The sequence below is a fragment of the Mus musculus genome, chromosome 11 (genome assembly GCF_000001635.26).
Source record: "Mus musculus strain C57BL/6J chromosome 11, GRCm38.p6 C57BL/6J".
Taxonomy (NCBI): domain Eukaryota; kingdom Metazoa; phylum Chordata; class Mammalia; order Rodentia; family Muridae; genus Mus; species Mus musculus.
Window position 1 is genome coordinate 43,547,256 of NC_000077.6, and position 23,198 is coordinate 43,570,453.

At 47.6% G+C, this 23,198-nt stretch overlaps 1 protein-coding gene across 1 annotated transcript in view; it reads left to right on the forward strand.

The window, feature by feature from the left end:
- Ccnjl (cyclin J-like) overlaps window positions 1-23,198 on the forward strand; it is a 58,251-nt gene that overhangs the window by 18,507 nt on the left and 16,546 nt on the right. The window contains exon 3 of the mRNA NM_001045530.2: window positions 9,300-9,513. Within this exon, the coding sequence (NP_001038995.1) occupies window positions 9,300-9,513 (214 nt within the window). The remainder of the gene's footprint in view (window positions 1-9,299; window positions 9,514-23,198) is intronic.

A 23,198-nucleotide genomic window follows, 5' to 3' on the forward strand; every position in this document is an offset into this window, starting at 1 on the left:
TAGGGGATTCACTGTGTTTTGCTGTGAATTTCTCTGAATCAGAAATCAAGCATCATTTGGGTATTCCAGTGAAAAGCTGGAGAGATGACTCAGTGCTTAAGAATACTTGCTGAGCTTGAAGAGGACCCAGGTTCAGTGCCCAGCATTCACATTGGGTGGCCTTCAGCTGCCTTTTACTCCAGTTCCAGGGCATTTTACGCCCTCTCTGGTTTCCAAGGGCACTGCACAGAAATGGTGCACATAAACTCATGGAGGCAAACCCCTGCATACACATAGAACAAATACGACTTAAACTTCATCCTTGAACATAAAACTTAACTAAGACACTGGCTGCTGTGCACACTGTAGAAGGGTGCAATGGGTTGCTCACTGAGCAGGGCAGCTTCACAAATAAAGAACTGATTGAAGGGGCAGGGGAGAGAACCTTTGAGTTTGGCTTCAATAAAGGAGAGACCTGGTTCCCTCCACACCTTTTCTTTTTTTTTTTTTTTTTTGAGCTTGAAATCTGGTAATTGAATTATAAAATTATATTTTGATTTTTTTTTTAATTCAGACAATGTTGAAAAGTTTGAAGGCAAACCCATGCAAAATATTGGCCTACTTCAGCCCCTGCCCAGATAAGCTCTGTGAGCGTTTTGGTGTGTCATAGAAAAAAAAATTTTTTTTAGTCAATGGTAAATATTAAAAAAACAAAACAAACAAACAACAACAACAAATCACAAACAAACAAGGAAAAAACTGCCCTGATAACAAGAGCAGGCTTTTATAAGGTGCATCTCCTTGAATTCTGATGACCATGGCCATCTGTCCCTGGACTCCATCTGCCCATCCCTACATGCACCTGGGACAGAAGGCACTCCTGCCTGGCTCAGGTGATAAGGGGCCAACATCTGGGGAGTTGGGATCCTCAGGAAGCCCCTTCCAATTTGTCCCTGTTGTCTCCTCCCTCCTGCAACCTTGGTGCTGAGAGGAAGGTCACTCTGCCTGGCAGCCTTCCTGCAGCCCACCCTGCCAAGCTGGTGGTTGATGCCTGCCAAGCGCCTGTCTGATCTTGAGAGAGCTTTGCAAGCCGCCCTGGGCAGGCTGCTCCTTTGTCCCTGAAATCCAGGCCACTCGCCAGGGAGGCCTGCTTCCTGTACTCAAGCTGCTGCGGCCCTGGAAGGCTTAGGTCAAGAGTGCTTGGGGAATGAAGAATGTGGACCCTTAGGGCAAAGCCCCGTAATGAGCGCCTCTCCCCCGCTAATTGGGTTAGCCATGTAATCAGCTGGACTTCCAAAGTTAAACAGGGCAAGCAAGCTGCAAGCCCTGAACTGCTGTTCCTATGACAAAGTAGCACCCTTTTCTGGGGTGGGGGCATAGAAAGAAGCCCAGGTTCAACATGACTAATTCTATTTGGTTTGGGGACCCTGCAGAGCAGGCTAATAGGCAGTTGTCCTTTTCACCAGAGGCCTCCTTAGTCCCAGCTGTCCACACACCCCAAGGTAGAAAACTTTGTTCCATGTTACGCAAAGTAAGTTTCCTTTACTTTGAAAGCACTCTAGCCTTCCGCTAAGCTCTGGGCCTCAGATAAACCCCTGCTTATCTGCAGTTTGATTACTCAGTTCCCGGGAAGGACCATTCTCCATTCTCACTTGGATGACTGGTGTGTGCCAAATACGTTACATTTACAGCAACATGACCCGTATTTCTCAGACAAGGTCACTAAACGTCAGAAATTCCTACCCAAAGTGAGTAAATAGTAGAACTGAATTTCCCAGCCAAAGCTGACTTCACAGCTTCGTTGGAGCTGCTACCACACATCAGGGAGTTTTTGAAAACAAAAGAAAGACAGCCGTTCTTTTTTGCTCAACATACATTTTCCAGCACCTGCTTGTGTGTCCGCCATTAAATTGGGTGTGGGGCAAACTGTATATGTAGCATCTGGCCTTGGCTCTCTGGAGTCTGCCTTTCAGTGGGAAGACACATAAGTAAGCAGAATTTCAGCCATGATGAACAAACACCGGGAATGTAGGTCAGTGGGTCATGTGCTTGCCTAGCATACAGGATCCCTAGCGTCACATAAGTGCGTGGTTGCACACACTTGTGATCCCAGCACTTGGAAGGTAGAAGGAGGAGGATCAGGAGTTCAAGGTCACCTCTAACCACATCTTGAGTGGGGGCCCAAGATGAGCTACATAAATACACTTCTCCAAAAGAGGGTGGGGGACAAGGAAAAGGAATAAGCAGAATGGGAGGGTCGAAAGAAATGAGAACCCCACTTGGTACAATAGAAGTCAGGAGAGTCTCCCCAGGAGTCAAGATGAAGCAGGGAAAACGACCCAGGGACAGTTGTGGTTGTCAGGATCTTGTCGGCCTGCACATAGTCTTTGCTAAGAAGCTCTCCCCTCGCCTGCTCCTTGGCATGCTCTGCCACCTGTTACCTTTTCCTGCATCTTTCTCTGTGCTTTCCTATCCAGAAGCTGCCCTGAGTAAAAGAGCCTTCCTGTGAGAGGACACGCAGGGCACTCCCTCGCTCACTCGCTCGCTCACTCCGGGAGTCTTTTTTTCTTACTTGGCAAGAGGGAGGGAACTGGAAGGTGCTGAGCTTGGCTGCTTTGAGTTGTGAGGGAGGGAAGCCAGGGCCTCGCCTATCGAACTTGTGCCTTGTGGCTGCGCTGCCCTGACCAGGGTAGCATGGTCAGGGCAAAGGTCACTTGGCAAAGGCTAATACGGCAGCTGCAGCCTGACCAACTGCGTGGGCTGAATTTAGAACTCCGTCCTTAGAGGAAATACCCAGGCAGATGCTGAAGGCTGGGAGGGATGCTCAGGAGGCTACAAGGCCAGGGCAATCTCTGCTCCTGCCTGTCTGGCTTGAGCCCAGGTCTGGGCTGGTGCAGAGATCTTAGGGAAGGCTTCTCAGGCAGGTAGAAACCCTACTCTAAACCTTTCTATGGCTCCTCATTTTCTCAGGACAAGACAGATTTCTTAGATCCTACAAAGCTGGTACCCTACCCACCTTCTCAGTCCGCTTTACCTAAATGCAGCCTGCCTGGCTCTTTTTCTTCCTAATTTATTTATTTGCTTACTTTACATGCTGACTGCAGTCCCCACTCCCTCCTCTTCTCCCAGTCCCACACTCATACCCCTCCCCATTTCCTTTCCCCTTCTCCTCTGAGAAGGGAAACCCCTTCCTCGGATACCAACCCACCCTGGCACAACAAGTCGCAGGAGGACTAGTTGCATCCTCTCCCACTTAGGCCAGACAAGGCAGGACTTGGGGAAAGGGATCCAAAGGGAGGCAGCAGAGTCAGAGTCAGCCTTGTTAGGATTTCTCTGTGTAGCCCAGGCTGTCCTAGAACTCACACTGTAGACCAGGCTGCCCTCAAACTCACAGAGATCCAACTGCCTCTACCTCTGCTTCTGCCTCTGTCTCTGCCTCTGCCTCCTGAGTGTTTGGATTAATAGACTGCCTGGATCTTTTAACCATATTATGCTACCTATGCTTGGCAGGTACTACTAAGCAACCTTCTATTTCTCCATCTTCACAGGCAAATTCTTACCCTTCATTCAAGGCTTGGCACTGTAGTTGACCAAGGCACACATTAGTGATTCCAGGACTCAGGAAGTGGAGACAGGAGGAGCGAACATTCAAGGCCAGACTAAGCCAAAGAAAAACTTGTCTTTGTTTCCTTTCTGATGTCCCCCGACATCTTCCAGGCCCAGAGCTGTGCCTGGAATACACTTTTCTCCCTCCGCTCTTCAGTCATTAAGCATCCCGCTTTCGTATTCATACTGGGGTGCTGGCGTTCGAAACCCACACTAAAGGAGTTTGGACTCTTGGAGTGACCACACAAATTCACTAAACAATGTAGGCAAAAAGATGGCAATGTAGGCATCCCTTTTCTTTTTTTTTTTTTTTTTTTTTTTTTTTTTTGGTTTTTCGAGACAGGGTTTCTCTTTATAGCTCTGGCTGTCCTGGAACTCACTTTGTAGACCAGGCTGGCCTCGAACTCAGAAATCCACCTGCCTCTGCCTCCCGAGTGCTGGGATTAAAGGCGTGCGCCACCACGCCCAGCCGCCTTTTCTTAATTTAAGCTGGGAATAAAATATCTTCATGACTTCAAAAATAAAATGTTGATCTCCTCATGGTGACTCACGCTTATAATCCCAGAAGCTACTGGACTATGGAGGGAATTTGAAGTCAGCCTGGGCCAACTTAGCAAGTTTGAGGCCAGCTTGGATGACATTGTAAGAGATTGACTCAATAAATAAATAAATAAATCAATAAATAAATAAATCAGCCAACCAAGGTAACTCCCGCCCATGCAATCCCTGCACCTGAGAGGAGGTCATGGTGGGATCAGAAGTTTAAGGCCATCCTTGGCTGCACGGTGAATTAGAAGCCATCTTAGGCTGCAGGAGACCTTGTCTTAGAGAAAAAAGGACAAACAACCCATTTACTGGGTCACACAGAGCCGTGGGGATTACCAAACTCACACTTGCACTGGGTCTGCACAAGAATGGGCCTGTCAGCAGTCAGACATGGATGGGGAGGGGCTCAGGGACCCTCGATCCTCTCTCCAGAATTTTCTACTGTTGGTTAAAATCCCTTTCCAGGAGAAGAAGTTAGTCTCTCCCTTCTCCTGAGGTCTCAGCTATGACTCATCACTCGGCCACAGTTCACCCTAGAGGAACCAGTGAGCTTTCGTGGCTTCCTTACACTCTGTAAACCTATAAACCAGGGTGTGAGTGCTCCTCCCCTGAAGAAACCACACCTGGAAAGAAAGCCTTGACTCAGCAGGGATGATGACTTCTCATGTCTTGGTAGATAGAGCCTCCCTCCCCAAGGCTACCCAATCCTATATAGTCTATCCCCTCCCAGAAGCCATGTGTAATAAAGACTGCATTGAAACAGAAGGCAGAGAATAGCTGGATACTCAGGTGACAGCTCTGTGACCCTGAATTTGTATAAACAGGCAACAAGCCCAGCTGGGATAATCCTTTTGCAAGAGGACATAGCCAAGTGCCCCAAAATGGTGTGTGCTTAGAACACTTACGAGCAACAGCTACCGTAGATAGTCATTTTGCTCCATTGTGTAGGGGAAGGGGAAGGGGAAGAAGAAGGGTGGGTGACCACACCACGCTGTAATGGATAGGTCCAATCTAGTGCTCACACAGATGGCTCTGATTAAACTAAATGAGTCACAAACACACACACACACACACACACACACACACACAGAGAGAGAGAGAGAGAGAGAGAGAGAGAACAATGTATAATGCTACGAAAATGACATACGAAAATGTCAGAATGAAACCCATTATTTTGAAAGTCTTCTGTCTTCAGCTCCCTGGCTAATTCCGGAAAGCCTTAGAATTAAAGGACTTTTTCAAACTCAGTTTCTTCATGAGTGAGCCTAAGAGATAGGAAGAAATTTATCCAGGCTCTGTTCGTCTTCCGTGAGCAGAGCTCTAGGGCTGCAGAGATAGCTAGCTGATCATGACCCTTTGACCTCTGAGACAAACCAGAAGAGAAGAAATGATCAGGAGATCAGAACCAACATTTCAGCCAAGCCAGCCTCCCTCCCTTTAGGGAAGATGGACTGTCGGGAATCTGCAACTCTGTAGCACAGCCATTTTGTCTGCTCTCTTAGGACTGGACCGGGCCTGAATTGCTGGCTCTTGTGGTGACAGAGTGTAATAGGATTTGCCAGGCTGCTTCCCAAGAAGATGCCCTCTCTGGCTCTCCGACTACCTATATTCAAGGGTTCCGATTTGCCAACACTTGTTTGTTTTAAACTTGTTGGGATTTTGTTTTGTTTTTGTTTTTTTTTGCTTTGTTTTGTTGTTGTTGTTGTTGTTGTTGTTTTGGTTTTTAGGGTTTTTTTTGTTTTTTTGTTTTTTTAATATTTAAAGAAAATATCCATCCCAGGGAACGTGAAATGTTATCTGTGATTTGATTTGTATTTCCCTAGGGACTAACAATGTTCATATCTTTTCATTTGCTTACTCGTCATTTTTTAATCTTCTTTAGAGAAACGCTTTTCTATCCTTTGCCCATTTTTTTATTTGTTTTATTTCTTAAGCTTTACTTTTATTTTCTATGGATGCATATATACGTACCTGTGCAGGCCCCTTCAGAGACCAGAGAAAGGCATCCAATCCCCTAGAACTGGAGGTGGCGGTGGATCGCACGCAGGCTCTCAGGAAGAGTAGCAAGTCCTTAATCGCTGAATCCTCTCTCCAGCATCAAAGTCTAATCTTACAATCTAGCTTATATTTCTTTTCTATGCTTCTGCTTTTAGAATCATATTTTAAAAACCATTGCTTTGGAAGCTGGAGAGGTGGCTCTGCAGTTAAGAGCACTGACTGTTCTTCCAGAGGACCTAGGTTCAAATCCCAGCACCCATGCAGCAGCTTACAACTGTCTATAACACCAAAAATCTGACACCTTCACACAGACATATATGCAGACAAAACAAAAATGCATATGAACTTTTAAAATTAATTAAAAAATAAAAAAGAGAGAAACCATTGCTTTTGAGCTCTGCAATGGTGGTGCATGACTTTAGTCCCAGCACTTGGGAGGTAGAGGCAGGAGGAGCTGTGAGTTCGAGACTAGCCTGATCTATAGAGGACAGCAAGGGCTACACAGAAAAATCCTGCCTTGGAAAAAAAAACAAAAAACAAAAGGAAAAGGAAAAGAAATCATTGCTTTGTCTAAAGTGTACTTATTTCTGCTTTCCTTTGAGAATTTCACAGTTTCGCATTTTAGATTTATGTCTGAGTCTGCCTTAGTGAAGCCATGTCACCAGAGCCTTGTGCGTGAGTACTGAGTGAAATACATGAGAAGTGAAGTGTGTACTGCATGATACGCCGTAAAGTGAATGAGTTCGTGTCTCTAGTGAATGAATGAGCAGACAACGCTTTCTAGCCCTGGTCTGCAGCTGGTTGAGTAGAGGGTTAGAGGGACACCCTGCTGGGCAGCGTAGCAGGGCACTGGCCTAGCATGTGCATCGGGCTGTGTTCAGTCCACAACACCATTTGCAGGGTGGACGAGCACGGAATGGAGGCACTGATTCGCTTGATGTCGTTAGTAAGTGCTTGTCATTTCTTGCCTGCCAACTTCCCTCCATTTTTCTTTAGTTTTGTTCTTTTCTGTTTCCCTTTTTGACAGAATGTCACTAAGGTGTGTGTGTGAGAGAGAGAGAGAGAGAGACAGACAGACAGACAGACAGGCAGGCAGACAGACATGCTACATTCAGCCAAGTGTAAGAATTCAACTAGTCCAGCATGCCGCAGGTCCAGACCAGAGGACCAAGGATGAGCACTGCAGTCTCAGAGGCGATTTCAGTAATCAGATGGCGGTGATGTTCCAGAGCCAGTAAGACACATGATTGACAGCCCAGCATCATGTGCCAGCATCCAGCTTCCAACATTCCTTAGCTCTGTGTCTGCAGCTTGCAGGGGCATACAGGCCAGCGTGCATCCTGACCTCTGCCCCATCTTGTCCTGGCTCCAGCCTGACTGTCCACTTCTTCCTCCACTTTGCTCTCCTGACTCGGAAGTTTCTACAAGGAAAATAGCACTAAAGCTGAGAGCGCTGAGATACTTCCTAAACAAATTGTTATCTAGCATTCCTTCCATAAAAGGCAAATATTGCTGAGCAGTGGTGATGTACACTGAATCCCAGCACTTAGAGGCAAAGTAAGGCCAGGGGTATACAGAGAAACCCTATCTTGAAAAACCAAAAAAAGAAAGAAAGAGAGAGAGAGAGAGAGAGAGAGAGAGAGAGAGAGAGAGAGAGAGAGAGAGAGAAAGAAAGAAAGAAAGAAAGAAAGAAAGAAAGAAAGAAAGAAAGAAAGAAAGAAAGAAAGAAAGAAAGTAGGATACATGTAGCCCAGGCTGTGTAGTCCTGGCTATCCTGGCACTCACTCTGTAGATCAGGCTGGCCTCAAACTCAGAAATCCACCTGCCTCTGCCTCTGCCTCCCAAGTGCTGGAATTAAAGGTATGCGCCACCACTGCCTGGCTACTACTGTTTTTTAAAAAGTAGGAGGAAGAGAAAGTGGAAAGAGAGGATGAGTAGAGAGATTGGTAGTTAAGAGCACTTTCTTCTCTTGCCACAGGACCCAGGGCCTCCTAGAGCATCAGAAAGGTATGAAGACATTTGTGTGTGCGCACACACACACACACACACACACACACACACACACACACACTACATACATAAAGATAGACAGACAGACATGCATGCATGCATTCATGCATACATATATGTAAGCCAATACTCATACACATAAAAATGATTCTCCAGAAACAAAAAAATAAAGATTTGATGCCTTACATCTGAAATCTCAGAAGCTAGAAAGGGGCGATAGCAGGCTTTATATGACTTCAAGACCAGCCACGGTCACAAAGTAGGTACTAGCTAAGTACACTCTTAGTTTGATATTTCTTTCTTTTGTTTTTCTTGTTCAGCGGATATGTTCAGAAAACATGGCAGAGTAGAAATGACAAAATAGAAGTTACCTTCTCAGAGAGAGGAGAACCGTGGTGTTCAGACCCTGGAGTGGGGAGCCGTGTGTGAAGGGGTAGACAGAACCAGACTGTCAACCAGTAGTGATCGTGGTGGGCAGAACTTGCTGGTCCGTGGATTAGTCTTTTCAAATCTGTTTGTTTGTTTACTGAGGCATGTCCTTGCTATGTGGCCTTGGCTGTCTAGAACTCACGGTGCAGAACACGCTGACCTCAAACTTTCTACCATCCTCCTTCCTCCGCCTCCTGGGTTCCAGAATTACAGTCATGTCCAGCAACACATTCTAGTATTGTTTTGTTTTGTTTTGTTTTCCCCAAAGTGGAGGCAATGATCACTCACAATCCTAATCACGGAGGGAATTTGCAGAGAACCCTGAGAAGTTCCTGTGTGCTAGACATTTGGCATGTGTTCTCATTAAACCTCAGCTATCAAAAAAGCAGCAAAAGAACAAAAGTGACTCGGCTGTGCAATAAAACCAGAGTTTGGGTGTGGGTCTCTGCCTCTGGGCCACCATTCTCTCCTTACCTTGGGTATCTCCATGGTGCCTTTCTGGGGGAAATGCCCAGCTTCCTCCATCCACATGATGTTAGTCCTAATGGGCCTGTGCTTAGGGAGGGTGGATGGGAACTGGTCCAGAGTTTCTAGAACAGAAGCATCACCATTAGAGATTTCAAACAAATAAGTGAGGGTGTGCAGGGAATCGTTGTCCACCCCGCCAGTCCACAGGCAGGCAGGCCCCGGGTCTCCGTGTCCTTGACCCTTCTCTGTTCACCGTCCTTCAGGAACTGAAGCTGCCCACCTTCCGTGCCCACTCCCCGCTCCTGAAGAGCCGTCGATTCTTTGTAGACATTCTGACCCTGCTGAGCAGACACTGCCATCTCTGCCCCTCGGCCCGGCACCTGGCCATCTACCTTCTGGACCACTTCATGGACCAGTACAACATCACCACCTCCAAGCAGCTGTATACTGTGGCTGTCTCCTGCCTCCTGCTGGCAAGTAAGTAGAAACTTCTGCTGCTGAGCCGTTACTTATTTCCGGGAGCTTTCCGTGGCCTCTGTGTTCATCCTTGGCTGGGTGTGAGTTGTCTCAATAACTGCCATTATTTCTTGTACCTATACTATACCATAGAAACTACTAAGGATATTCACAGCTCGATCTTAGTGAATCTACACAGTGACAGTCTTGGTGCCCCATCTTATCAAGGCTCAGAGAAACTTAGGAAGTTGCTTTGTGTAGCCCAGCTAGTATCTAACAGACAGTATTTGAGACTGTAGCTTCCTGATGCCTGGCTTGTGCCCTTGACCTTGTATTTCCTGCTTCCTTCCACGAGGGCTCTCTGAATAGGCCCTAGCATTCACTGTTGTTCTCTTGGTTTTTTTAAACATTTTTAAATTTTTTAAAGGATTTATTTATTTATGTATATGAGTACACTATCACTGTCTTCAGACATACCAGAAGAAGGCATTGGATCCCCATTACAGATGGTTGTGAGCCACCATGTGGTTGCTGGGAATTGAACTCTGGACCTCTGGAAGAACAGTCAGTGCTCTTAACCGCTGAGCCATCTCTCCGGCCTGCATTCACTGTTTTTAAAAGAGTCTAAGAGATGGAACAGCTTTATGTGGGCCTAAGCTGAATCCATGATGTAGTACCCAGGCGTGAGCACACTCCATATAGGGTCTACACTTTCCAAAGTGGCCTCAATGAGAGCAGCCGATCTCTGGCCACCTGTCTGTGGGACAATGGACCATGCCAGGAAACTTGGTGAGGTAGAGCGGGTCTGAGTCCCCGAGACCCCGGCATCCACTTGAGATAGATGGTAGGCAGCTCCCTGCTCCCTGCCAAATTCCTGGCCAGGAACACGTGTCCACACGACCCACATGTAGCCCAAAGCAGCATTCTCCATGCCAATGAGGTATTTGAGGCTATGAGGATTTAACCAATAAGCTTTCCTTCCTGGACATTCCTCCCTGCAAAAGGTATTTAATCTCTGGTCCACCCTGAGAAGTGGGAACGCATCCATTTTCCACAATGAACAGACAATAAATGGTACAGATAAATTTGGACTGTCTCTTCCATCGAGTCCACCATAGGGAGCACGGAGAAGGCCTTCACCTACAGAGCCGCAGCAAATCTCCCATAGAAGGCCTCTCTGTGCTTCCAGACAACTGACACCAAGCTAAGGACAATCACCAATGACCTAAACCGGAATTCCCATTCCCCTCAGCCCCGGGATAGTTGCCTCCTCAGTCTGAGGGACCCTGACTCTACTTTCAACTCCTCGAGACTCAGTGGCACCTGAATATCCAGGAGTTTGGGAGTGCCCTGTCCTGGCCTTGTCAAGGGCCTGACCCCCAACACTTTATTCTAACTTCTCTATGCGTTTCTCCAGCCGCAACCAGAGGCCTGGAAGTCAAGGAACTCCAACTCCAGCCTATCCACACCTTGACTGAGTTCTCCAACCCCCTCAGGGAATCTTAGCATTTCCCTGAAGCCCAGCACATGATGGCAGCGGCTTGGGATAAGCGCAGTCAAGTTCCTCTGGTTTTGCCTCCTCACTGGCTGTGCCCAGCACCCCAGCAGTGGGGTGGAACGTGGACCAACACCTGTCCTTCTGGGTGATGCTTACTGTATCAGTGTACTGTAGCTTAGATGGGCTCCTGACCACACATTTGCTATGTCATCTTGCCATTTAAAACCGCTCTGTGGTGGACCAAGAGCCTCAGTATAAGATCCAACCATCAAGCTCTTAACCCTCTGGATTCATGTCTTTCTACACATGGCTCCCCGAATAGCAGCCACACTGGTAAAGCTCTATCCTATCACAGACCATTGCATATGGTACACCCTCTGTCTTCATTGTTTCTTGCTGCTTTTGTAGACTTGGGCTGCCCACCCCTGTTGGAAACCCCCCCCCCATCTTTCTGCACAACTGTGGTTACAGATATATAGACACACAGGATCATGTACTTAGAGTTGACACCCACTAGGGATGGAGAGATGTCCCAGTGGGTAAAGTGCTGGCTGGGAGTTTGAATCTCCAACATGCACATAAATGCCAGGCTAATGTGGCAAACCACTGATAATCCTGGCACTCTGGAGGCTGAGACAGGGAATCTGCAGGGCAAACTGACTAGTTAGACTAGCTGTGGGTTTACGTGAGAGATTCTGCCTTGGTCTATAACGTGGAGAGCAATCTGGGAAGATGTCTACTGTCAACCTCCAGCCTTCTTACGTAAGTGCGCCAAACACGTACACAAACGCATGTGAACACTCATGCACACCACACACAGAGAGTTGTAGAGAGGGAAAGAGCTTGGCACATGGTAAACCCTCGTAAGAGCATTTGTGGAAATAGCAAAATGAAAAAAGCTTCAGGATCCCTCGGAACTGGGGTTCCACCCCTCCGTGCTGCCCCTTAATGGCAGCTGTCTAGTTTGAGCCCAAGACATCAGGAGCATTGCACTTCTCTGCACTAAGAGGTAGCACAGAAGGGTCTCTAATATTAATACTTTACACTTAACTTGCAATCAGAATTTACCTTCTCTTTCATGCTATGCTACTACCCTGTGTTATTGAATATTTATTAGCTGATGCTATAAGGGGGTGGCACCCTCTTTCTAATGTGTTTTTTTTTTCTCATCCTGGCATATCACTCTAAGCACCATGGTCAGCATCACTCGGTGATAGTCATCTCACACACACACACACACACACACACACACACACACACACACACAGGACTGTTTTAGAGTTTATTTAGTTGGTTCATTGGTTGGTTGGATAGATAATTTGTTGTTTGGTTGGTTAATTTCTGAGATAGGATCTTTCTATGTAACCCCAGTGAGTCTGGAAGTCACTGTATAGATCAGACTGCCCTCAAACTTTGTGATCCCCCCCTCCCCCACCAGTGTTGAGATTACAGGCATCTGCCACAGTGCCTGGCAAGAGAGTGGCTTTCTAGTTTCCCAAACTCCGTCTTATTTTCCCCTAGGACCTCCACCCTATTGTACTCTGTCTAACCCAGGCCAGCTAGAATTTGCAAGTTATCAGTGGGAGCTAATTTTGCTCAGAGCCCAGCCTTTTGTAGCATCTTATCATCTCAGGGAGAGAGGCAGGGACCTGTGAAACGTCTCCATCAGAGAAGGGCAGAGCAGGCATCACATTTCAGGCACAGCATGGCCTTTGGCCTGCTGCTTCTGTGATCTGTGGGCTGCATCAAGGCCTGCTGGGGGCAGGGGACTTATATTTCCTTGGGGCCATGGAGTTCTCCCAGAGCGTCTGTCTGGGGAGCCAGGATGCAGGGCTCACAGTGGAGACTCCATTGTACTGCTGTCGCCATGGTAGAGGAAGAGGACCTTCCAGATGGAGAGGCAGACGCCCCCACCCACATGTTGATGGGCTCAGCCAGCCTGGGGAGACAAGAATGGAGTCTCAGAACACCTGCCTCACGCTCCAGGAGAGAAAAGTCCCTGTGACAGCCTGGAATCCTGTGACAGCTTGGAATCCTGTTTTCCCTTCCTTCCTCCCCTCTCTCCTAAGCTCACTGTCAGCCTGGGGGGGGGGGGGGCGGGGGGGGGGGAGATAACACCTTGTCTAGGGAAGCTTGAAGTTCTGCTGATTCAGTCCCAAATTACTCTGAGATAAGATATCTGGCATCCATGTCCCCACCTGTGAGTTTGAAGAGTTTTGCTTTTTTTTTTTTTTAGATTTATTTTTAGTGTGTGTGTGTCTGTCTGTGTGTCCAGAGGATCTGATCTCCTGGGAGCTGGAGTTACAGGATTGGGAGCTGCCTAATATAGATAATGAGAATCGAACTGGAGTCCTTGGCAAGAGCAAATGTGGTCTTACTCGCTGAGCGATCTTTACAGCTCCAAGTTCTCAGGGTTTTATCTGTCTGCTTGTGCATGTGCACGTGTATACACCTGCCTCTGGAGGCCAGAGATCCACTTCAGGTGTCTTCTTCAGTCGCTTTCTAGTTTATGTTTTTGAGATAGGGGTCTCTCACCAAACCAGGAGCTTGCCAAGTTGGGTAGACTGGCTTAAGCCCCAATAGTACCCCTGCCCCCTGATCCAACCTCACCATCTCTTGGATTACAAGTACATGCAGCTACATGCAGCTCTGTGCAAGGATGAGGGGGATCCAACCTTGGTACTCTTTACTGGCTGAGTCGTCTTCCCAACTCCAACTTCTGAGTTCTTATGAAGCTGTTTGCCGATACGGAATTTGCATAGCTGGGAGTTCTCTCCCACCTAAGGTCCCTCTGTTCTCATAAAACGAGCAAGGGCCTAGGCTTGCAGGATGAGGCAGAACAGCAAGAATCTTAGGTCATCACACAGCCAACATATGGCAAAGCAGCCCCTTAGTCTCTATGACTGAGTTAATTGTACCTCCTACTTCAACCCAGTATAGACTCATAAGCATCATACAGGGCTGGGGTTAGAGTTTGGCAGTGGAGAACTTGCCTAAGCATGTGCAATCCGCCCCTCCCCCCCTCCCATGGCCCCCCAATAAACATCATGGTATCACAAATCTTTAATCTAAGCCCTGAGATTGTGGAGGCAGAGGCAAGCATTTCTCTGTGAGTTCAAGGCCAGTTTGATCTCCATAGTGAGTTCTAAGCCAGCCAGGGCTGCATATTGAGACCCTGTGCCAATAATAAAAACAAAACAGCAAATGTACTATAGAGCCATCCTCCTTCTTACCTTTCATCTTACCTGTCCTCCATCCCCCAACTGTCTTTTTGGTGTTCCCTCTTAGTTAAAAGGATTATTTGACAACATGGAAACTTCCAAACCTCTGGTGAACTGCGTCATCGCATCCTGATAATTATTCCAAGCACCTCTGTTTTATTCTGTCCTGGTCTCTTCCTCCAACCAGCGTGGGAGGGCATGTTTCATATGCCTATGGTTTTTAGGCTCGGAGAGGCTGTGTAACTTTCCCCAAAGTCACACAGCTTTGTGAGGGTTTTGTGGTTTTGTTTTTGTTTTATATTTGTGTTATAGTTAAGATTGAAATCGTAATATGTCACCAGTTTAGCCACTTTAAAGCGTACAGATCAATGGGACTTAATGCATCCTTTCCATCAAGTGTGCCGTTCTCACTCTGTCTATGTCTAGAACACTTTTTTTTTTAATCCCTTGTGATGATGGCAGCTCAGGCCTCTAATCCTAAGTATTCCAGAGGCTTAGGCAGACTCAAGGTTAGCCTGTGCTACAAACAAGTGAATTGAAGGCTAGCCTGGGCTACAAGTGAGTAATTTAGTGAAACACTGTCTCAAAAAAAAAAAAAAAAGTAAAAGAGGGGGGCTGAGAGTGTAGCTCAGTGATGGAGCGCTTGTTCTGATAGCCAGGCACTTCCCTTAACTCCGCAGCCTTGACCACCACTATCCTGGCTTCTGGCTCTGTGGCCTGTGCACTCTGGGAGGACCACACAGTGCGGGAGCAGTGTTTTCCGTGTGTCGTGCTATAGCTCGTATCAGATCTCCTGCTGACTCAGTTCATGTCCACTGTGAATGACCAGTCCTCTGCCCACAGACCCTTGGTGGCTTTCACTTTTCTGAGGCTGCTGTGAACACTCAGGCACACGTCTCAGTGGGAGCCCTTTCCAGGTCATGAGTTAAGGCTGCGTTGAGTCCTCTGGAGACCCTGAAGACACCAGGAGCTGACGCTCAAAAGTAACTTAGACTGCTGAGTCCTTAGCCCTGGACAGAGAGAGTGGCTTCGGTCAGAAAGCCAGAGAAGCCAGAGTGCCCTTTGTATCAGATCCCATGGCCTTGGATGTAAGGCCTAATGGCATTTTTTTTTTAAAAGAAAGGTGTTTCTATTATTTAAAAAAATGATTAAAAAAGAAAACTAATGGCTGCTGAGACAGCTCTGTGGGTAAAGGTGCTTGCAACTTGAAGTCAGTGACCTGAGTCCATAAACCTCAAACTATAATGTAGATAAACTGCTCCACCAAACTGTCCTGAGCCTTCCATGCACCCCATGGCTTGCATAAACATCATGAACAAACGTGAGTATGCATCTACAGTAACACTTTTAAAAATTATATCTATGCTACAGAAGTACCAACCACAAAATGTTAATGTCCTCCTGTACTCAGAGTTCATGCCCACAAAGTGGATTATATTCTTTCTGACTTGGTGTGTCTTCATAACTGAAGGGAAGAGAGAAACTCATTTCCTGGCCGGAAGACAAGCTATAGATTGTCATATCCTCTTAAACCCCAGTAAACACAAAGCCAGGCTCCCTCTCACGAGCCTTCTCCGTTCTTCCCCCTCTTTCAACCCCACGGGCTTTGTCTACACAGATTTCTGTTGCCTTTCATGGCCACTTCCAGGATCCCACACCCTCCCTGGGAAAACAGTGCTCATTGCCGAGTGGTTTCCTGCGAGCTAGAAGTCCATCCGGCCCCTGGCTGACCACCTCAGGTCTGGAAAGCCATGGGAGGTGGGGGTAGTGGGATAATGGTCCTCCTGCCTGTTAGGGTCAAGTTCTGACAGTGTGCGTGTGTGCACGTGTTCACGTGTGCATTCGCACACATCTGAATTCCATGCTCGCATTCCATGCTGTGCATGCGGAGGGCTGAGGACAGTTCGTAGAAGGATCCTTCTCCTTCCACCCTGAGCCCTGGGGATCAAACTCAGGTCATCTGGCTTGGCAGCAAGCGCCATTTCATCAGCCCCTCGTCTTAGTTTTTAACAGGTGAGACTGAGGTCTTTGATGGCTGTCATGTCCGGCCCCTATCCCATCCCCAGGAGTCCCCAGGAGAGAGAAGTGTGGGAGGTGAACCTGTGATCTCTCTGTCTGAATGGGGTCCTTTCTTAGAGAGGGTTTTTTAGCCCAGAGTCAGCCTGTAGCTCACCTGCACAGAGACCTATCGACTCAGAATAGGTCTTTAAAATTAAAAACGCTTTATCACTTAGATGTGAGAGCCAAAGGATAAAATAACAATCACCGTCCACTCTACTGGACAGAGGAAAGTTCTGGAAGGCTTCCATATCTTGCTTCAAACTGATCTCGTGTGTTTTTTGTGGAGCTGTTCTATGTCTGTACAGGCACACGGTCAGCTGATCCTCAGCAGCCAATGACTCTGCACTTAAGGCTCCCAAGTTTGACATCCACCCCTCTGGTGCTGGGGAATTGCACACAAGGCCTTGTGTGTGCTCGGCAAACACTCTGCTGTTGAGCTCCACTCCCAGCCCTTCATTTAAGAAACAAAAATTAAGCAAAAATCAATGCGGAATGCTTTTAGGCGTGCACATGGGCAGAGCATTGGAACTGTTAATTGCCCTTTATGTGTATTCCCAGCTGAGATGGAAGGGGGCCGGACTCTGCCTTTCTTTCATCTCTCCTGTGGTAAACAAGTATTCTTCTGTGTATGGGTTAGGGCTGTGTTTCCTCAATGTTTGTGGATTATATTGACGGCTCTGCTGTTTCAGTTGCCCACCCCCTGCACCCCCCATCCCTACCCCCAAGCCTCCCAAGGCTACTGTTCTGTTTCCTAGGCTCCGGAAAGCTGTGTTGTGTCTCTTGGAGAAGGTATATGTATTACCTCCCAGACATTTCTTGTGCTTTTATGCCCCCGAGTTCAATGTTAAAGAATCATCAACACGTCCTGTTAAATGGAAATAAACAATACAAAGTTATATAAGCTATGCGTTGACTGGCTGATGAAATGTGTGTGGTTGTTCCCCATCTCTTCATCCTAAGGACAGTGGTTCAAGGTGACTTTATAGAATGTGTCCTTCATGAGGAACAAAAACTCATCAGGATAAATTCACCTCACTGGGGCCTGTGAGATGCCTCAGCAGGTAAAAGCAGTTTGTAAAACGCCCTTCACATAGGTTCTGAGGAGCCAACCCATGTAACGGGAGAAGAGAAGAACTGATTTTCCAGTTGTCTTCTGGCCTCCATGTGTGCTGTCCTTGTAGCACCTGTGCCACACACAACAATAAATAAGCAAGTAAATAAACACGCAAATATTAAATTAATAAACGTGCCTAAGTGGGCTCTTATCCTCAGTGCCTCCTTCAGTCTGTGAGGGAGTTTCCTGTGCTCTTTCTTGGCTATAAATCCTCCATTTTTATCAGCAGCATCTATTGAATGAGCTCTCTATTGGTGAGACTTTAGGTGGGTGTCCACCTTTTCCCCGGCAGTTTACAGCCAGATAGCTACTGTCTTGTAGCTTCCCCTGCTTATGGGAGTCTGTCTGTAAGATGGAGTCCTGTCCCACAAGCAGAATCTTTTGGCCATAGGGCAAGCAAGGGGCTGGAGACGTAGCTAGATGGTAGAGTATTTGCCTATCGTACGTGAGGCCCCAGGCTCAATCCCCAATATCACAGAGACAGAGAAACAGAGACATACAGAGACAGACAGAGAGACAGAGATGGGGGGGGGTGCATGTTCCAGATTTTGTCATTGAGTGCTACAGTGGCGGCTCAGCTGTTGAGAGCATGTGCTGCTCCTGCAGGGGACTCAGGTTTGGCTCCCAGTACAGATATGACAGGTCACAATTTTTATAACTCTAGTTCCAGGGGATTTGATGCCTTATTCTGGCCTCCTTGGCCACTGCACACATCATATGGTATATGTAGACACTCATCCCATAAATAAAAATGAAATTCGATTTCAAATATGTTGGTAGGAGTTTGAACTGAACTAGGAGATAGGTCTAAGTGCTCCCCTTTTGTTTGTTTTGAAGAAAAAAAAATTTTTTTTTCTGTTGAACAGACTAGCCTGGACCTAGGCTGGCTTCAAGTTCTCCATCCCCCTGCTTCATCCTCCTGCATACTAGGGTTGTAAGCATGTTCCACTCCCATCAATAAAGGCCCCACCTAAGCTATAAATTGTCAAAGCTGAGTGGTGTGTCTGCCTGCCCCCGGCTCTCATCAGGGTGCCCTGGTGGCCAACCCTCACTCTTGAGGGTGCATTTCCATTTTACACACATCTCTTGCCCTGTCTTGGATGTTCAAAGAAGGGATGGAAAGATATTAGCTGCTTTTAGGGCTCTTTAAAGCGGAAATCAATAGTCTTGTCTCTTCCGGCAGAAACCAGTAAAGGCGATTGCCTGCCAGGCTCCTGCCTAAGGATCTCAGGAGATTATAGGAAAAGCCTGGCCTTCCCCCAGGAAATCACCTTCACACAACCCCAGTGTCCCCCTAACCCGTGTGCCCCACCCCTGCTTTGATCACTCAATAACTACTGCCTCTGCGGAGCTGCTGCTCCGGCAACGGAGTGGGAGGGGGGCACCCTTTGGAGATCTTGCTGAAGATTTCTGAAACTTGAAAGCTGTCTTAATCCCTTGTGGTAGGCTGTGATGAAGTAAGCCTGGGAAGGCTGAGCACAACAGCTTCCCCCTCCACCCCATTACCTTACCCCTTCCCGCCCCCAGAGCTAAGAATGCTTAAGATGCCTCCGAGGCACTCATTGAAGCAGCAGTTCTCAACCTGCGGGTCAAGACTCCGTTGGAGGTCAAAGGACCCTTTCACAAGGGTTGAATATCAGACATTCTGTATGTCAGATATTTGCTTTACAATTCATAACAGCAGCAAAAATACAGTTACGAAGCATCAACAAAAAAATAATTTTATGGTTGAAGGACACCACAACAGGAGGAACTGTATTAAAGGGTCACAGTGTTAGGGAACTTGAGAACAAAGAGATGATTCCCGCCCCCCAGGTTTCTGGCAAGGTGTGAGACTTCTTGCCAGAGTCAAACCCAAGTCTCCAAGGAAACAGATACTGGAAATACTGGGGGTGGGGGGTGGGGGGAGCACACTTACTGTTTTCCTCATAGCTCACTAGGAAGAACTCCATTTCCTTTGTCCTGCCATGGAAACATTTGCAAAAGTTTCAGCACTCAGGGATGGGGTCACAACGGGGCCTTATATTTTGTGCATCATCCCTACCCCTCTATACACACACACACACACACACACACACACACACACACACACACACACACACACACAGTGCCACGCAAAAGCTGCTACAGTGTCCGTGGCTCCTTTGGGTGGTGGCCACGAAGCCTGGAAGGGCTGGTCTCTCTGTTGAGAGCCGTGTAGAGCAGATTGCTAGCAGCAGCTCAAACATGACAGCCCAGAGAGCAGAGGACATGGTGATTTTCCATTCCCTGTTCCCATCTCTGCCGCTGGCAGGCTTGGAGCCATTTCAGGAGAGGGATTTTGTGTGTGAGCTGCCTGTCAGACAGCTGAGTGGGCCAGAAGCTCTTAAACTGTACAAAATGCCTTAGCAGGTTAGAGCCTAGACCTGTTTGTCTGGGAACTGAGGTCCTGAATATTTGCTGCTCCTGCTTCCCAGCAAGTCTTAGATTTCAACTGCTTGACCTGATTAATGTGCAGTTTTCAATAGCTGTCACCCCACACAGGTGCTAGGACCCCTCCCCCATTCTATAAGGGACACTATGGGCTCTAGAGAGGTGGTAATGAATGGAAGTGATGCCCACAGCACCCCTGGATGAAGACCGGGAGCCCTAGAACCTTGTACCTATTTGACAGAGAGTGGGCCCTGTGCCAGGCATTGGGCTGAGAGTGGGCCATAAAATAAACTGAACCCCATCCTCAAGTTGTTCAAAAAAACTCTCCTAAAGATACAGGCTTAGGCCTGCATTGGCAACACAAAAGCAAAGCCTTCTAAGAGAGCAAGGTGTCCTTGCTGTTAGGGGGTAAGCAGTTTGCACAGTGAGCAGAACACTGGAGTCAGGTGCCTTCCATGATACCTGAGAGCTGGTATCATGCTGGTGGTGGGCTCAGCTATAAACTCCCTCTGTGGTGAATGTTTGCATATTTTTAATTTTTTTTTCTTGTATGTGTGCGAGGGTTTTTGTTTGCTTGTCTTTGTGTTTTTGTTTTTGTTTTACCTGTATGTATGTGTGCGCACCATGCGCTGCTGTGCTCATGGAGGCTTAAAAAGGGCCTGAAGGGGCTGGAGAGATGGCTCAGTGGTTTGACTTCCAGCACCCACATGGTGGCTCACAACCATCTGTACCTCTGGTGCCAGAGGATCTGACACATCTCTGACCTCCACAGACACCAGGTGCACACATGATGCACGTACATATATGCAGGCAAAACAATCATAAAACAAAATAAATAATTCTTAAAGTTTAAGAAGGCTTCAGATACTCTAGAACTAAGCGACAGACAGCTTGAAGCTGCCATGTCAGTCCTGGGAATTGAACCCAGGTCCTTTGGAAGGGCAACCAGAGCTTTTAACTGCGGAGGCGTCACTCCAGCACCAAGTATTGGCATCTTGACCACATTCTGCACCTTATCAATGCCAAGTCTACCGTATGCCCATTCTCCTTTTGTTTTGAGGGCTTGGGACCAAACCCAGGGCCTCCTGATGCTAAGCTTTCAATATATCGCTAAGCTACTCCCTCCCTCCCTTGTGCCCAATCGTCTTGTTTCCTACTGACATCCTGAAAGAAGTCCTTGTTTATTACATACCTGTGCTCTCCAGGAAAGCCATGCTGAGAGTTTTCTAGATGACAGCTATGCCCTGCCTTCTTGGGATGCTTAGCTTCATGGGGTAACAGTTCCATTTTTAGCCTCAGGGTGAGGTGAGCCTTGGTCACAGCAGCTTCTCCTTCAGCTGCGCCTTCCTCCCCCCACCCCACACTAACCAACTACTGGGTTGTAGTCTGCACTAAAAACCATTTCATTCTCAAGAGAAGTACGCCGCCCTGGTGGTGAGAGGAGGACTTGCGGCTGTATTTGTTGTGTTAACATCAGAGTTTTTAAGATTGGCTTTAGGAAGTATGTGTTGCCTCTCCCCTTTCACGTCTTAATTTTAATTACAAGCATTTTGATGTCTAGACAGGAAAAGGCTCCTCTTTGTCACCAGACATGGTGGGGTTTCTGGGACTCTTCTAGGAAAATCTGACATCTCCTGACTTGTGGGCACTTGTTAAAGGCAGGTTCCTGCCAGGATATTCCTGGACTCTGCAGGCTCATATCCTGGAATCTTCTATGAGAGTTATACTTTGCCACTTCTGGAGTCTCAGTTCCCTTCAGCGGTGCCTCACCCTCTGAGGAGCTAAAGATGTTTTTCCTCTGTGGGAGAGTGAGCTCTGTTTCTTGTGGAAATTTAAAAAACAGAAAAAAAAAACAATAAAAAAAAATAGAAGTGTCTTAAGGCTTCACTATATTCCCTCCATCATCAGAATGTGGAGGTGGAAGGTGAGCCTTGTGTGGTAAATGGAATCACTACTGATTGTTGAGAGTTTATGTGCTATGTGAAGCTTTCTAATTTTTATACATTGTTACTCAGTTAATTCCCAAACAAATCCTAAGGAGATAGTCGCTATTTCCCTACTTAAACAGAGGTAGAAACCAAGGCTCAAGACATCAGGAACTTTTCTAAAAAGGACAGAAGAAAGGGGGACCAAGCAGGTGACTTGAAATGGCCTGGTAGGTCTGGGCTCACAGCTGCAGCCTTTGCCATTCACCTCTGTGCTTGGTGGTACCAGGAAGACACAGGTCAGCAGACAGGTTGTGCAGGCTCCCCAGTCCTCCCCTTCCTGAGCCAAAGACCCACATTGACTGAAAGATTGTGTCAGCCCTCAGGACTGTCCCTGTGTCAGGAAGTGGCTCTCCGTAACTCATAGCAGTGGCCGTGTTGCCTCTCTTGTTCCTTGTTTCTGCTCCCAGCAGAGGTTGGAACAAAAGATCCAGGGCCTCTGGTTTCTACACCTTTGGCCCTGCAACTTGGTTTGCTGTTGTTCGGTACCAGAAGCCCCATCAGACCCAGCCCGTGTGAGTGGGAATGGGCGTTATACTCAGCAGTCACTAAAGGAGCTTGATTCATGCCAGGACCCTGCTCTCCCACACAAAGCCCTTACCCCACCCTCGCCCTGGTGCCAGCCACGCATGTGACAAATGTCTCCTATCGCATAATCCTGGATTTCAGTCCCTAGAGTTATTTAGGTCACTTATAAAGTGGGACACAATGGAACCAGGGATTGGCTCAGGCTACCCTATGAAGTCATCATTCCTATTTCTGCATCCTGAGGCAGCGACGTCCTCGCAGTGAGAAGGGAAGCCTGTGTGTGACCCAACTGGCCAGATGCCACCACCAACCCTGGGAGGCATTTCCACAATTTCCTCTTGAGGAAAACAGATACTCACAGCCTCTCGGCTCCGCCCTAAACGGGCCTCAGGAATTGATTCCGGCCATCGGAAGTGTGCTGGCTCTCATTCCTCCACCCATCCGTCCGTCTGTCCGTCCGTAGGTCCATTCATGCATTATTTATCCTGCCTGCCGTAAGCACACACTGGAGACAGCCATCGACTGAGTGCCTTTGCTCTTCAGAGAGATGAGGAAGAGGAAGGGAGCTTTCTCTTTGTTATTAAGGGAGGAGGCAGTCCAGCCAGGCAGGGGTCTCAAGTCCACCTTCATGCCAGATGAGCTCAAAGCTCCAAAGCTCAAGGACCGTGGTACTGAAAGTTTGTCCCTCCAGGATGATCCTAGTTTCAACATCTTCCCAGAGACCAGAGATCTTGTACCCAGCTGCAGCAGGCCCATAGGAACAGTGGGGTTGGGGGCTGCCTGGTCCCCAAGCTCTGTGGCTGTCACAGCTGCCTTTCTTTCCCACAGAGCACAGAACACTGATGTAGAGGGCCCTTTTTCTCTTTGTCCCTGGCTCTCTGACTCTT